The 13,588-nt window shown below is 39.1% G+C and overlaps 1 protein-coding gene across 4 annotated transcripts; it reads left to right on the forward strand.

Moving 5' to 3' along the window:
- The first annotated feature begins 370 nt into the window (after positions 1 to 370).
- FAM76B (family with sequence similarity 76 member B) lies at positions 371 to 13,100 on the forward strand. 4 transcript variants are annotated; one of them, XM_058861406.1, is made up of 10 exons: positions 371 to 668; positions 772 to 836; positions 1,319 to 1,373; positions 2,867 to 3,022; positions 3,937 to 4,133; positions 6,037 to 6,084; positions 6,284 to 6,364; positions 7,039 to 7,174; positions 9,816 to 9,917; positions 10,527 to 13,100. In XM_058861406.1, the coding sequence occupies exons 1-10, from the start codon at positions 564 to 566 to the stop codon at positions 10,614 to 10,616; spliced, it is 1,035 nt and encodes a 344-aa protein (XP_058717389.1). In that variant the 5' UTR covers positions 371 to 563; the 3' UTR covers positions 10,617 to 13,100. The 4 variants fall into 4 exon arrangements, with proteins under 4 accessions (XP_058717389.1, XP_058717397.1, XP_058717403.1 ...); XM_058861414.1 differs by having other exon boundaries at positions 7,042 to 7,174; XM_058861420.1 differs by lacking the exon at positions 6,284 to 6,364.
- The last annotated feature ends 488 nt before the right edge of the window (positions 13,101 to 13,588 follow it).

The raw sequence follows: 13,588 nt of genomic DNA on the forward strand, positions 1-13,588 counted from the left end.
AGGGAGGGCGCCGCTCGGCCAATCGAGAAGGACGGGCGGGAGGCGGGCCCCTGAAGGCAGGCGCGCGGGCGGGGGGGCGGCGCGTGGGCACGCGCGGAAGGAGGAGGGCGGAGGAGGCCGGCCTTTGTCAGAGGGAGCCCCCGCTCCCCGGCCAATCGCAGAGCAGGGGCGCCGCCGCCGCCCGGCGCAGGGCAGGGCGCCCGCGGCGGGATTGGCGGCGGCGGGGCCGGCGGGGGCGGCGATTGGGCGGCGGCGTTCGAAGGCAGGTTTGGCGCGGGGCGGCGATTGGCTGCGCGGGCGCAGCGCGAGCCCGGGCCCGGGGCGGAGGGAGGGAGGGAAGGGCGGGGGGCGCGCGCGGGGTGACGCCGCTGCCGCCGACACAAGGGGGACGCGGGCGGGCGGGCGGCGCGCGGGGCCCAGGGCGGCACCGGCGGGAGCGGCACCGGGACGGCGGCGGCGGCGGCTCCTCCTCCTCCTCGGCGGCCCCGGCGGCCGCTCCGTCCCTCGCCCCGGCGGCACCTCCCCATTCCCCTCCCTCGGCCCGCCCGTGTCCGCCCCGCCGGATGGCGGCGGCGGGCGCGGCGGCCGCCCCGGCGCTTTATGCCTGCACCAAGTGCAATCAGCGGTACCCGTTCGAGGAGCTCTCCCAGGGCCAGCAGCTGTGCAAGGTGCGGCGGGGCGGCCCCGGCCGGGGCTGCTGGCGGGGCGGCGGGCGGGGGCGGAGCGCGGGCCGGGGCTCGGCCGGGCAGTAACGCGGCGCTTCCCCCGCAGGAGTGCCGCATCGCCCACCCCATCGTGAAGTGCACCTACTGCCGCTCCGAGTTCCAGCAGGAGAGGTACGGCCCGCGTCTGCTCGGGGGCGAGCGCGTTTGCGGGAGCTGGGCCTGGCTGGTCCGGAGAAGAGCAGGCTGAGAGGCGATCTCATCAATGCGTATAAATATCTCCAAGGCAGGCGGGTGCCAAGAGGATGGTGCCAGGCTCTTTTCGGTGTTGCTCTGGGACAAGATGAGGAGCCGTGGCGATAAACTAAAACACAGGAAGTTTCACCTCCACGTGAAGAACTTACTTACACTGAGGGTGGCAGAGCACTGGATCAGGCTGTGCAGGGAGGTGCTGGGGTCTCCCTCTCCGGAGAGGTTCAGAATCCACCTGTGCACGTTCCTGTGTCACCTGCTCAAGGCCTTGGCAGGGAGATTGGCCTGGAGGTCCCTTCCAACCCAACTCTTTTTGATTCTGTTTGCAAGTAATTGCGTGGGGAAAGAATGTCAAAGTGTCTTTTTGTCACCTAATTCAATGTTATGCCATTTTATCTCTTTAGCAAAACCAACACAATATGCAAGAAATGTGCCCAAAACGTGAAGCAGTTCGGAACGGTGCGTAGTTACTTGGTTCTTAAGGCTGAAGTTGAGCTTATTTGTGCTTCAAACTGAAGACAAAGTTCTCTTGTAACTAATCTTCTTTTGAGGAAAAAAAAACAAAAAACAAACCCACACTATAGATTACCATCCAGAAAGGTGATGGAAAAGATTGACATCTCTTGATTTCTTCTGTGGGTTACCATTTCTTTTCCCAAATTGAAATCATTTTGGATTATGTATAGCTTAACAGTTAAGAATAATTTCAGTATAGCTATTTGTAACAAAGCAGCATTAATTCATGCCAAGCATGTTAAGTTATTCCCTGCATATTCTCATAAGCACGTGCTTCATGGCAGGAAGACCATTAGCTCTCGTTGTTCTTAAGAAGTGGTAAATGTGAAAATCTAGTAATACCACATACTTTATATTATGTGAGTCTTAAAAAATGCATGTTAATCGTGTTAAGCTAATAAGTACAGAAGATTTTGAGTGTTATCTACATTCATGTTACTTTGCATTTTCTCATATTGAATTTTAGCTTCAGTTCTGCTGGAAAAATGAATTTTTCTATTATGTGAATGCACACATTGTATCTGAGCCGCCCTGGAGATACAAGTTTTTAGGAGGTATCAAGATAATCTTGTTGTGAAACAAAAAGGCATAACTTCCCTATACTTGACAAAAACCATATTAGTTGAAATTCAACTTACTTGAGAAATGTAATAGCTGTTGGTATGTAGTCAGGCACTTTGTGAATGTGTATGTAAACTGAACAAAGAAATGCTTTCAAAAGCTTAAAATGCAGCAAAATGAATTGCAGGACAGAGCCAGCAACAATTTTATCAGTAGTTCATCAGAAAACAGAACTGCACTGAAGATAATCAGCCAATTCTAACCTATGAAAACTGACATCAATTTTATTTTTCAGCACTGTGTTAGTCTAGTTGATATAAAAATTGATAACCTGACCAGATAGATGTGAACTTGGTTTTTGTTTGGTGGTGGAGCTTTCTTTGTTTAAGTTTCCTGCAGAATTGCAGGGATTAGGATACTGATCTTGGAACTGTAGGGTTATTGAATCCCTGAGCTGTGCAAAGGAGAGGGATGCCGTCAGAAATTTCTTGTCCAAAAAAAAACCCACTTGGTTACTCTTTTTTTAAATTTCCCTAAGTAACTTCTTAAGTAATGTAATAAAACTGAGAGAAAATATCAACATATTTATAAAATAAAAAGCAGTAGTTGTAGAGGTTAGTAACCAGTTAGTTGTGTGTGTTTCTTTTATTGTGTCTGGGTTTTCATGGAAAGTCCAGGCTGGTTTTAACCCCTGAAGAAGCATCATTTTAGAGGAAAAGTTTAGTACTGAAGATAAAAGTGTTAGGAAAAAGGTTCTTTAAGGTAGATAATTTGAAGCTCTACTAGTTTCAATGCATCATTGTGTGAATTGAAATACCTGTCCTCATTACTGAAAATACAAATGTATTGACTTCAGTTCAACCTTTTTTTTTCAGCCCAAGCCTTGTCAATATTGTAACATTATTGCAGCATTTATTGGCACAAAATGCCAGCGTTGCACCAACTCAGAGAAGAAGTATGGCCCGCCTCAGACCTGTGAGCAGTGCAAACAGCAATGTGCTTTTGACCGAAAAGAGGAGGGAAGAAGAAAGGTAGGCTTTGTTCCACATCTCTCATGGCTTAGGCTGACAACAGTGTTCATCTTTCAGAAGAGAAAGATTAACAGGAATGTATCTTAGATTCTCTCATACTAGAATAAAGTTGCTGATCTGTGCTTTACAATATTTGAATTAAATTTTGTAACTTGCAAGTGTTGTTTTAGCTACTGAGCTAACTTTTACTTAAATCACTCTTTCTAAAAATAGGCATAAGTGTTAGCAGACAGTTGTAGCTGGGGAACAGAAGCTAAGCAGATTAACAGTTCCTCATGTTTTGATATTTATTTTACTTCTATTTTCTGCTGGATTTTATGTATGTTCATAACTTGAATCTGTCACTTTCCTTCTTCTTATTTGCCTGCCTTGCCTTTAAGTAGAGCACCAGAGAGGTAGACTGCTCTGAGCAGCTCTTTGTGTTCTGTTTTGTGAAATAGCTTTGGTGAGTGCCACTTTCTCATTCCAGAAGGTGCTGAGAAAATGACCTCAAAAGCCTCTTGACTGAACCCAAGAATAATGCTGTTTTTACAGAAGAATTTACTTGGTACAAGTAACACGTTGGCTGGACACCTTGATTCTGCCTGCAGTATCATAGGTTGAGAGAGGGCACATGATGTCTATCCTAAAAAAGACCCTTCCTTTTAAAAAGTTATTGTTATTTCTGTGATGCAGACCACGTCCAAAAATTGCTAGGACTCTTTGTAGCCTAATTTGAAATGAAAAGTGGAACAGATTCACTTTACTAAAAGAAACTTGCACGTATTGGATATACAATAGCAATGTTTCATAGCAAAGATGTCTGTTTTTCCCCAAGATAGTGGATGAAGTGAAACAAAATATCCTTGCAAATATTGAGTATATCTCTCTAGTGCAATGTACTTGGAAATAAAACCTAAATTATTTCTCAAAAGGTTGATGGAAAGTTGTTGTGTTGGCTCTGCACGCTGTCCTACAAGAGGGTGCTACAGAAGACAAAAGAACAGAGGAAGAGTCTGGGATCTTCACATTCTAACTCCTCATCCTCATCTCTTACTGAGAAAGACCAGCATCATTCAAAACACCACCACCATCACCACCATCATCATCGTCACAGCAGCAGTCATCATAAGTAAGTATTTCAAAAATTGAAATAGTTGTTGGTAGCTCTTCATCTTCTGTGTTCTGTTTGTACTGAATAAGAAAAACTGTTTAAAACATGGTGTCAAAAGCAGTAGCAGAGCATTGTTCTTCATGGTCTGTCAAAATCCCTGGATTCTTAGAGTTTGAATGAAGGTGGTTCATAAAAAAAAAAAGAAATTCTTGGTGATTGTCAAACTAGTTGACTTAATAAATTGTAACAAGTCTAGGAAAAAGGCTCTAGGAATGGCTACAGAAACCGGTTACTGGAGGGTAAACTTGTATTTGTGTTTCTAGGCAGCAACTGCTGTGTGGTACCTGCTATTTTACATGCATTTGCCAAAGGTGTATATTAGCAGTGAGAATCCTCCTCCTGACTTGCCTCACCCTGACTTATTTGTACAAATACAGTTAAGAGGAGAAGCAGAAACAGGAGTGTGGGATTACCTTCAGTCTAGGACCAGTTTGTACCTCTTTGCTAGTTTTAATAATCAATTCTTAATTCAAACTGCTGAAGTAGGCAGTTTGGGAGTGGCTGTGATACAGACATAGGGATGTAAGACTGTTGGTTCAGTTAACTCTGTCACTTTAATAACATTTCACATAGTTTTGTCCCATTTTCTGCAACTTTTCTCAACACATCATCTCTGGCCATGGCATAAACCAACCTTAACGTACATACCAATTTATTTAGTCATAAACCCCAGAATTCATTTGGGATTTTGTGCTGCTATAATAGTAGCCATGATTCTTATTCTCACTGATAGATTTGTGGCAGCATAACTTCAGAACTACTTATTTTTTGTGTTTGATAGTAAGTGCTAGGTCTGCAATAGTTATGCCCCTGATCCCAGACACACAGACACTTTCCTTCTAAACTTCACATTTCCAGTGCTTATGATTTTTCATCTTGTCTGAAATTTGCCTAAGTGTGACTTAGAGATAGAAGCAAAATAAGATGAAATTACATTGGCAATGAGTAAAGGAGAAAGGCCCATACCTCCACTTTAAGAAAGAGTTTTAGGAATTCATAGAAAAAAATTATTCTTGTCATGCATAGAGTTATTGTACTGTTCCTGTTCTTTCAAGTCTCTGCTGAAAATTGAATTACAGAAAGTTAAATCTAATTTAATGCATTTGGCACAGGTACAGTAAGGATGAAATTAAAAAAAAATTAGCTCTTTGCTACAGAGCAGAGCATCTGATGTACTCAAGAGTTACAACAGCATGCATATCGATACAGATCACAATGTTCCTGGTTTCCCACCTTTTTTTTTTCTGTAGACTGCCATGGGTCCATTGGCTCTTTTTCCCTGTTCATTTCAGTTATTGTTAAGATCAGACAATAGAGACAATGAGGTAGAAATACAAACTATTCCACTCAGTGCAATCTTTTACATTCCACCATTCCTATATCAGTGTTCTTTATTAGTTCCTTTTGAAACAATTGAAAGCAAGAGGGTAGACCTGAGCAGCAGTTATTTTCAGGGATCCAAAACTTAACTTTACTCTTATGGCACCAAATGAGCACCACTTCAGGCAGTGTTCATATGGCAGTATGGAGAGCTGCTTTAGACCATCTTGCTGAGTACAAGATTAGCAAGACAAAGTTCACAAAAATACGGAGGTATCAGTAAAATAGTTTGGCCATCAGTCTTGAGGTCTACCCCTTGTGACTTGTAATAGTGTAGATATTTAGCCAAGAAATACTTTTTTAGCATCCTGACATACTAAAGCATGGTCAGGAACTTCAGTATGCAACTGAAAATTCATAAATGCTCACTGTATTAGGAAAAAAAGGGGGGGAAGGGTTTTTCTCAAGTACCGATACCAATCACAAGCTTATAAATAATGGCATGTTTGATCATTTACCGTGTACATTTTACATATTTCAGAATCAGCAATCTAAGTCCAGAACAAGATCAGGGACTATGGAAACAGAGGTAAATATGATATTATTTATTAATTTTCTCTTAATTTATCTTGCAGTTTTCATTTAAAGAATTTCTTTTTTCTTGCATTTCTGGCTAGTCTCTAGCATTCCACCTAGGAGCATGAGTTAGTTTTTTTACATGTACCAAATGGTGATATTAGAGAGTTGCATAGTATGAGGCTTTAGGTTTACATTTTGTTTGATTTCAGCCATAAATCCTCTGCAGCTATTCAGAATGAAACTCCAAAGAAAAAGCCCAAACTGGAATCCAAGCCATCAAATGGAGATAGGTAAAGTTACATTTTTGTAAAGCTGAGCCATTTCAACCAAAAAGAGCACTGATTTGTGGCCAGTTGCCCTTCTGTGTTTGTCTGAAGAATGAGGGATGTAAAACTTAATGTCCTGCCAGATGGATTACTGGGTGGCATCTGAGTGCTGTCAGTCAATTAAGTTACTTTGTTAGCAGAAACTTAGCACTATTTTCCTGCATTTAATATGTTTGGGGCAAAATTAAACAAAGCTTATGTATAAAGTAACAGTTATCAACACAATGGTGTTTCCTTACATCGGGAATTGTGTTATCAGTTAGATGCAGGGTAGAACCTGCTACTTTAAGCTGACCCAGTATCTAGAGAATTCTTTTGAATCTTAATGTGGGAGACTGAATCTTTATTCTGTCTCTGGCCAAATGGTCAGAATAAAAGTTAAAAGTGGCTGCTTCAGTCAAAAGGTATTTGTCCCCCTCAAAGCTAATACTGAATTATATTTCTGCAGGTGTATGTAATGTGTGCCATTAGTAAGGTAATTTGCCAGTTGCATCAATTTCTGTCAGGTACATACTTTTTTTGCATTAGTCCTTAAGGATGTTTATGGAATGATTAATTATTGAATTTGAATTTTTTATTTTAAAGTGTTTTTCTTTTTTCTTTTGATGCTGTAAATAACTATTGTTTTTCATTTTTAGTAGCTCTATAAATCAATCTGCAGACAGTGGAGGAACTGACAACTTTGTCCTCATAAGTCAACTGAAAGAAGAAGTAATGTCACTTAAACGTCTTCTGCAGCAAAGAGATCAGACTATTTTAGAGAAAGATAAAAAGGTGAAAATTACACCTGCTTAATAAGAACTTTATAATTTTGTTTCCCGTTTTGTAGTCTCCTAAAAATGTCAAAACAATAAGATAAAACAAAAGTCTGATACAATTGTTTTATATAGCAGCTAATCAGATCTTAACATTTAAAGGAAGGGTTTTGGACTCTTGTATCATGAATATATTTTGGCTCTAAGTCGAAGAGTATTTCATTTTAACTCTCTTCAGCCACGAAGAAGTTAGCCTGTTACTCAGGCTGCGTGCCACAGGTCATGGATAAAGTGCCAGACAGTGGTTTGTGTGTTTTACATTCTCTTAACTGAATCATGGCAAATAGTAGTAACCATTCTGAGTTTAGCATATTTTTTATTTAGTTTTAAACTAAAGCAACTCTAACCATAGTAAGTCAGTGTCCAAATTTACATTTGAAATGTATGAAAATTAAGTGGTTTGTTTTTATAGGATTGGTAAGCATGTGTACTGTGGGTTGTCAAGTCTTCATGGTTAGTCAGAGACTAGAAGAAGAGCTTGGATTAAGTGGCTATCAGTCAACAAAAGTTAAGTGAAATCATCAGGCCCAAGTGACTGCAGCAAAACTCTTACAGAATATTCATCCTTCAAACAAACTAATGACTAACAAGAAAAGAGAAATAACAACAAATACACACTTTGATTTGCATTTACTTTATTTCTCTGCCATCTGGATAATTAGATGCTTTTAGGACACTGTAACAGTGGCTCCAGAGTATCTGTTCAGGATTGAGTAGGTTACGGAATTGTATTTCAATCAAATTTATTATATTTTCAAGTAAAATTTTGATTGTGGATGGTGGCCTACCAAACATTGATGGCTAAGAAACATTCATACTGGAAGGAAAATGCTTCCACTTTTAAACCACAGTTCAGAATCTTCATTTCCACACGTAGTTGTGTTTTGTAAAGGATATTGAACCCATTTTCATCTATGTCACTGTTAAATTATACCTAGTGTTAGAAGTACTTGCTATTTCAAGCCTTTAAGTGTCTAATGTGAAAGAGCTGAACAGTCTGTCATGGATTCTCTTTAGGTATTTGCTTCAAAGGATGGACATTAGGCCCTGATCTCTCTTATAGAGGCAGGAGTAGATCATGAGTCAGTAGGAAATTCACTTATCTTTTTATTTTTAGTCTACTGGGAAAAGCTAACAAAAGTGGTAGGTAAGGAATGTCACCTACTTCTGCATAATCACTGCAGTGACTTGTTTTGTGCTGTTTCAGTAGGGAGAGCCTCTTGTATTTTTAATATCTCCACTGCTAAAACTATTTGACTTTAGACTTCTTCAAACCTAGTCTCCTTCAGGCATGAAGTCCTCACTTGCAGAATGGCACTTGGTTTTTCAGCTGCTGCAGGGAGGAGAAAAGCTGAACACATTATACAGTGTTTGCATAGTTGGAAAAATCACAACAAATGAACATACTGCAGATTTTCTTTTAACTGTGAGATCGTAAATTTGAAGACGTATACTGGGTGAAAAGCCTGAGCCATACCTGTGGGAGATTCCTGTTAAGGTCCTTTGAAGGGACAGCATTTGAACAATTTTGAATTGTTGTGTGTGAGCTCCAAAAGTAAAACCTCTGAATTCTATGGCATGGCAACAAAACCTGCTCAGTACACCAGCTTTACAGATAATACTCATTCATCACTTTCTGTTATGAGTCAGGTTATCAGCCATGTTGTTATCAGTGCTTATTGTTTGCAGTACTAGCCTTGTTTGTCTTTCTGCACAAAAATGGTAGTGATAAACCGAAACATTACTGTGGGGCCCTGAGACTTCATTATTAGGAGAGGACCACAGGTTACTGAATGTTCACAGGTAGCGTGTTTGCTCATCTGGTTGCATACTTTACTGTGGTGCAACACTACCAGTAGTTTTTTTTTTACGTTTACTGTGACATATGTGGGTTTGCACTGGATGCCCTGTGCAGACCCACAGCCATAAGTGCATGCTTTGAGCAGCAGTGTGTGTTCAGTGAGTTATGTACCATTATAATAACACACCTGCACTTGACCATTTGATTGACTGGTTTTTTGAACAGTGTCTGTTTCACTACATGTGATTTGACACATACTGAGGTTGGCAATAGCAGTCTTGGTAGTCACTTTAGGAGGGTATGCTCTGGTTTGTTATAGCAGGCATCTTTGGCAGCAAAGAGGCTTCATCTCCTGGTAAATCTGGAATGTATACATTGTATGTATTTATCCTTCTGCTTAGGAGGAAATGTAGCAGAAAAGAACACAAAATAATCTTTTTTTATTGTCTTTGTGAAGAAGTTTTTTTGGGTGCTACCATATCATATAACTGAGAGATGCAACTGAAGATTGTGATAAGCATCTCACAGCTGAAAGAGCAGCAAACATTATAAATCACCAGTCTTGTATTTGAATGTTTTTTTGTTGAGGTTTAGCCTTTTTTATACAAAATCCTGAGCAAATAAAATAGGTATACAGATTTTCAAACTGCTTCTCAAGTGCTGAGCTGTCAATACTGCAACAGTAAATAAATACAGTGTTTCCTGAGATTCCTGAGCCTTCACTAAATATTTCATATATTGACTAGAAGATGCATCCTGTTGCAGTTCAAGGAATCTTCACAGGATCTGTGTTTTTCAGTTGACAGAATTGAAGGCAGACTTCCAGTACCAAGAGTCTAACTTGAGGACAAAGATGAACAGTATGGAGAAAGCTCACAAGGAAACTGTGGAACAGTTGCAGGTGCGTAATTGCTTATCAATACTTAGGAAACACTTCAGATGGAATCGTATACTCAGGCTGCTCACTCAGCTTGTTCGCTCAGGATTGTTCACTCCAGTACAGCAATACCAAGCTCATGAGTGGTCATTGCCTTGCTTAACTTCAGATGCATTGTACAGCAGTTCTGCAGTCAACAGACAGTCTCCGTATGAGTTAAACTCACTCTTTTAACTTTAAAAGGTAAAACCTTACCTCACATGCTTTCTCAAAGTTTATTTTTTGTGTCTGTTCTCTGACAATTTATCAGCATTGACACATTGACAGCTAGATGTCTTTTGTTAAAGCATGCTTTATTGGGAAGAAAGTCTGAATCAGTTGCCTTATAAATCATAGACTGAACAGACACTCGGTGCAATAGTGGGTATACTAAATTTTGCAGTATAGGGAATGTGGTTACTTTCACTGTTGAAGACAGAATATGCATATCAAAAAGCATATACAGATCTTTGAAAAGTGATCATTACATTCTCTGAATGTTCTAAGCATGTCCATTTTGAGAATTTGTTCATAAATGCAAAGTGCATGACACTAGTATTTCAGTAACTCATACTTTTTTAATCTGTATTGCAGGCCAAAAACAGAGAACTGCTCAAACAGGTCGCAGCATTGTCAAAGGGTAAAAAGTTTGATAAAAGTGGGAGTATCCTCACATCTCCTTGAGGAACTGGTTCTTTGTGAGGTTTGCTACTCAATGTACATTTGAGTAATTCTGTGAAGCCCTTAAAATCCTGTGTAGTGGAAGAAATATTTTTGCACACCAGATTAGTTGGCATGTTTCCTACATGTTTTTATAATTAATATGCAGCATTTTTTAGTTACTGTTCAGATGAAATACTTCAACTGGATTGAAGGATGTTTTTATTTTTTTGATATTGGAAACCTTTTGCCAGCAATAGTATTAAACAATTGCATAGAGAACATAGCAGTGCTCTCTCTGAAAGGACAACATGCAATAACTAGGTGTACTTTTTACAAAGTAGCAACTGAGTCTTTTAAACTACACTGATGTCAGCCAAAAGTTTATGAATCCGCAGTGACACTGAACACTGGTTTCTGGTAACTGTTCTTTTACTTTGTATGAAAATATAAATTTGGAATGAAAATCATGGTGCTCTCAAGTGGAACTAAAAAGAGGCATATATGTATGTGTAAATACAACTGTAACGGTTATATTCTTAGTTATAACAAGTAATTAGTGTTTTACATTCTTGTGATAGGGACTGACTGAAAGATTATCTATTGTACAGTAACAGAGGCAGTGTGGTTTTTGTAAGATTTACTGTAGACTTTTCTTGCAAGTGCCTTTCTCCAACTGTTTATTTATAGGAATGTTGGTATTTTGTACATAAGGTTTTTATGTTTTAAAATCATGTTTAATAAATGTTTTATGTAAATATAAATGTGTGTACAGAGGAATCTGAAACAAAGTTCACCGTGGCTAGTGCAGTGCTCGAGGCAGCATTAAGAGCTGGCTAGCTGATTGATGGACAGTGAGTATTGGCTTTATATAACCTTTGTAGCTTGTGTCTGTGAGGTGTAGAATTTTATTAGTGCTGCTTATGCCAAACACTTCCTGAACAAAAAAAAAAAAAAAGTTTTTTTTGCCACACTGGAGTTTTGTGGTTTGTTTATACATTTTTCCCATTTGGCACAGCACTAATTTTAATTCCATAGCAGACATCGTACCTCCAATGTTACATCCTTAGCTAGTGATACACACTCAAAGTTTTAAATGCATTTACTCCCCGCTGTCTGATTTAATATACTTGGTTGTAACTTATGATGATTCTTCTTAATGAATTGTAAGATTCACATCTCCCACTGAAGATACACAATGAGAAAAGAGTAGCCAAAATTAATGGCCTTGAAATTAATTAAGGGAATGGATGTGGTGTCATAGGGTGGGTTTTAATGTTTTGGGTGGATTTTCATTCTAAATTACATCAGTTTAAGTTTAGCTCTGCTAATGGACATGAGTCATATTCAGAAATTTCTATTATACAATATTTTAGTATACCCCAAGGTATGTGTTCAGGAAGGTAAATTATGAATCAGCATAAAAGGAAGTAGACTTACTTGGATAAAGGTTTAAGTCAGCTCTGGATACTGACTGGTAACAGGGTAGCTGTTGATATTTCAACAAGCTTAATTGTGTAGAAACAGCTACACCTTTTTAATTAAAGAACAAAAGTCTATAGACCCTTGTCTGTTCACCTAGCTACTGAACTATGAACACCTTTTCAATAGTTCAAATGAGTTCCAGCAGCTACAGACTACTGAAAAATATGAAAAGCTTGAGATACCTTGTTTCATATTGTATATGTGTATTTTTATACCCTAAAATCAACTTTTTAAGTTTATAAAAGCTCCTCTTTAAACATATTAAACTAGGGTGGAGAATGCTGCTATCTTTGGGGTTGTTATTAATTTTTTAATATACAAATTTGTGATTTTTATTAATTCAGCGTTAGTATTTGGGTCATTTTTTTTTTCCAGTTTGATGGTGACCCATATTCATTGAAATGAGTTTTAAAATACAGAAATGAATAGCATAATTAAATGTTTGAATTATGATTACTTAATGTTATCAGTTCAAGCTGCAGTCAGGACATTTTAAAGAAACAAACAGAAGTTCTGTATTAGAAGTAATAGACTTTATAAATCCCAGTCAGAAGAATTTTTAGGGGTTTCACAGTGTTTAGTTCTGATTAAATACCTGTGGGTTTTCTTACATAATCTCATTTTTAACATTAATTTTTTAAAAGTTCTTAACTAGCCAACTAAATCCCAGTCCTGAGAATCATGTCCTGGAGCTGTAGATTATTGACAGAATAAACTGATGTTCTTTAAACGTGGATCTGCGAGGAGATTGTTGTACTGTATTGTGCTTTTTAGCCTGTTTCCAGATGTTGATTAGCATTGACCAGTAATGGCCATTTTGGCTCAAGTTATTTATGTACTTTAAACCTGTGAATATCGCGGGCCCCTTTTAGATAGTTTGTCCAAATCCACGTTCTGCAGTGAAGCTGTTCAGCTGTCCACATGTATAGATTATTGAAATACTGTACTGGCACACATCTGACCGTTGGCATTTTGTACCTTTTCTAAATCAAATGTTTCACAATAAAATCTTGTCAAAACATTCATCTGTCCTTTAAAAATTATTCAAAAATCCTTATTTTGTGTTAATCTTTCATGCTGCATCACTCACTAAAAGTCTGTGGCCAAAAAATGGGCAGAATTTAATATTTCAGTTTCTGTTAAGATTAGACACCTTAGGCTGTCTACAGATTGTAACAAACTAGAGCTACAGATTACTTTGTGTCATAAAAATATTTTTGTTTTCTACAACAGAATTATAAATACATGGAAATATTTCCCTGGAAAATGGAGAAGAAAAACACATGAAGTGACATTGATAATTTCTTTGTTCCCTTTCTTGTGGCAGGAGGAGTTAGGTGCCCCCACACCAGCATCCTGCTGGCTGTCAGTCATGGTGGCTCCTAGTGTTTAGAGCACTGCTGCTCCACATTGTAAATCTCATTTTGTTTTTCTCAGCAACTGATCTTCGTCGTTCTACAATCCAAAAGAATACTTCTCATTCAACAATTAAAGTCCAAAATGGAAAAAAA

This window comes from Poecile atricapillus, chromosome 1 (assembly GCF_030490865.1).
Source record: "Poecile atricapillus isolate bPoeAtr1 chromosome 1, bPoeAtr1.hap1, whole genome shotgun sequence".
Classification (NCBI taxonomy): domain Eukaryota; kingdom Metazoa; phylum Chordata; class Aves; order Passeriformes; family Paridae; genus Poecile; species Poecile atricapillus.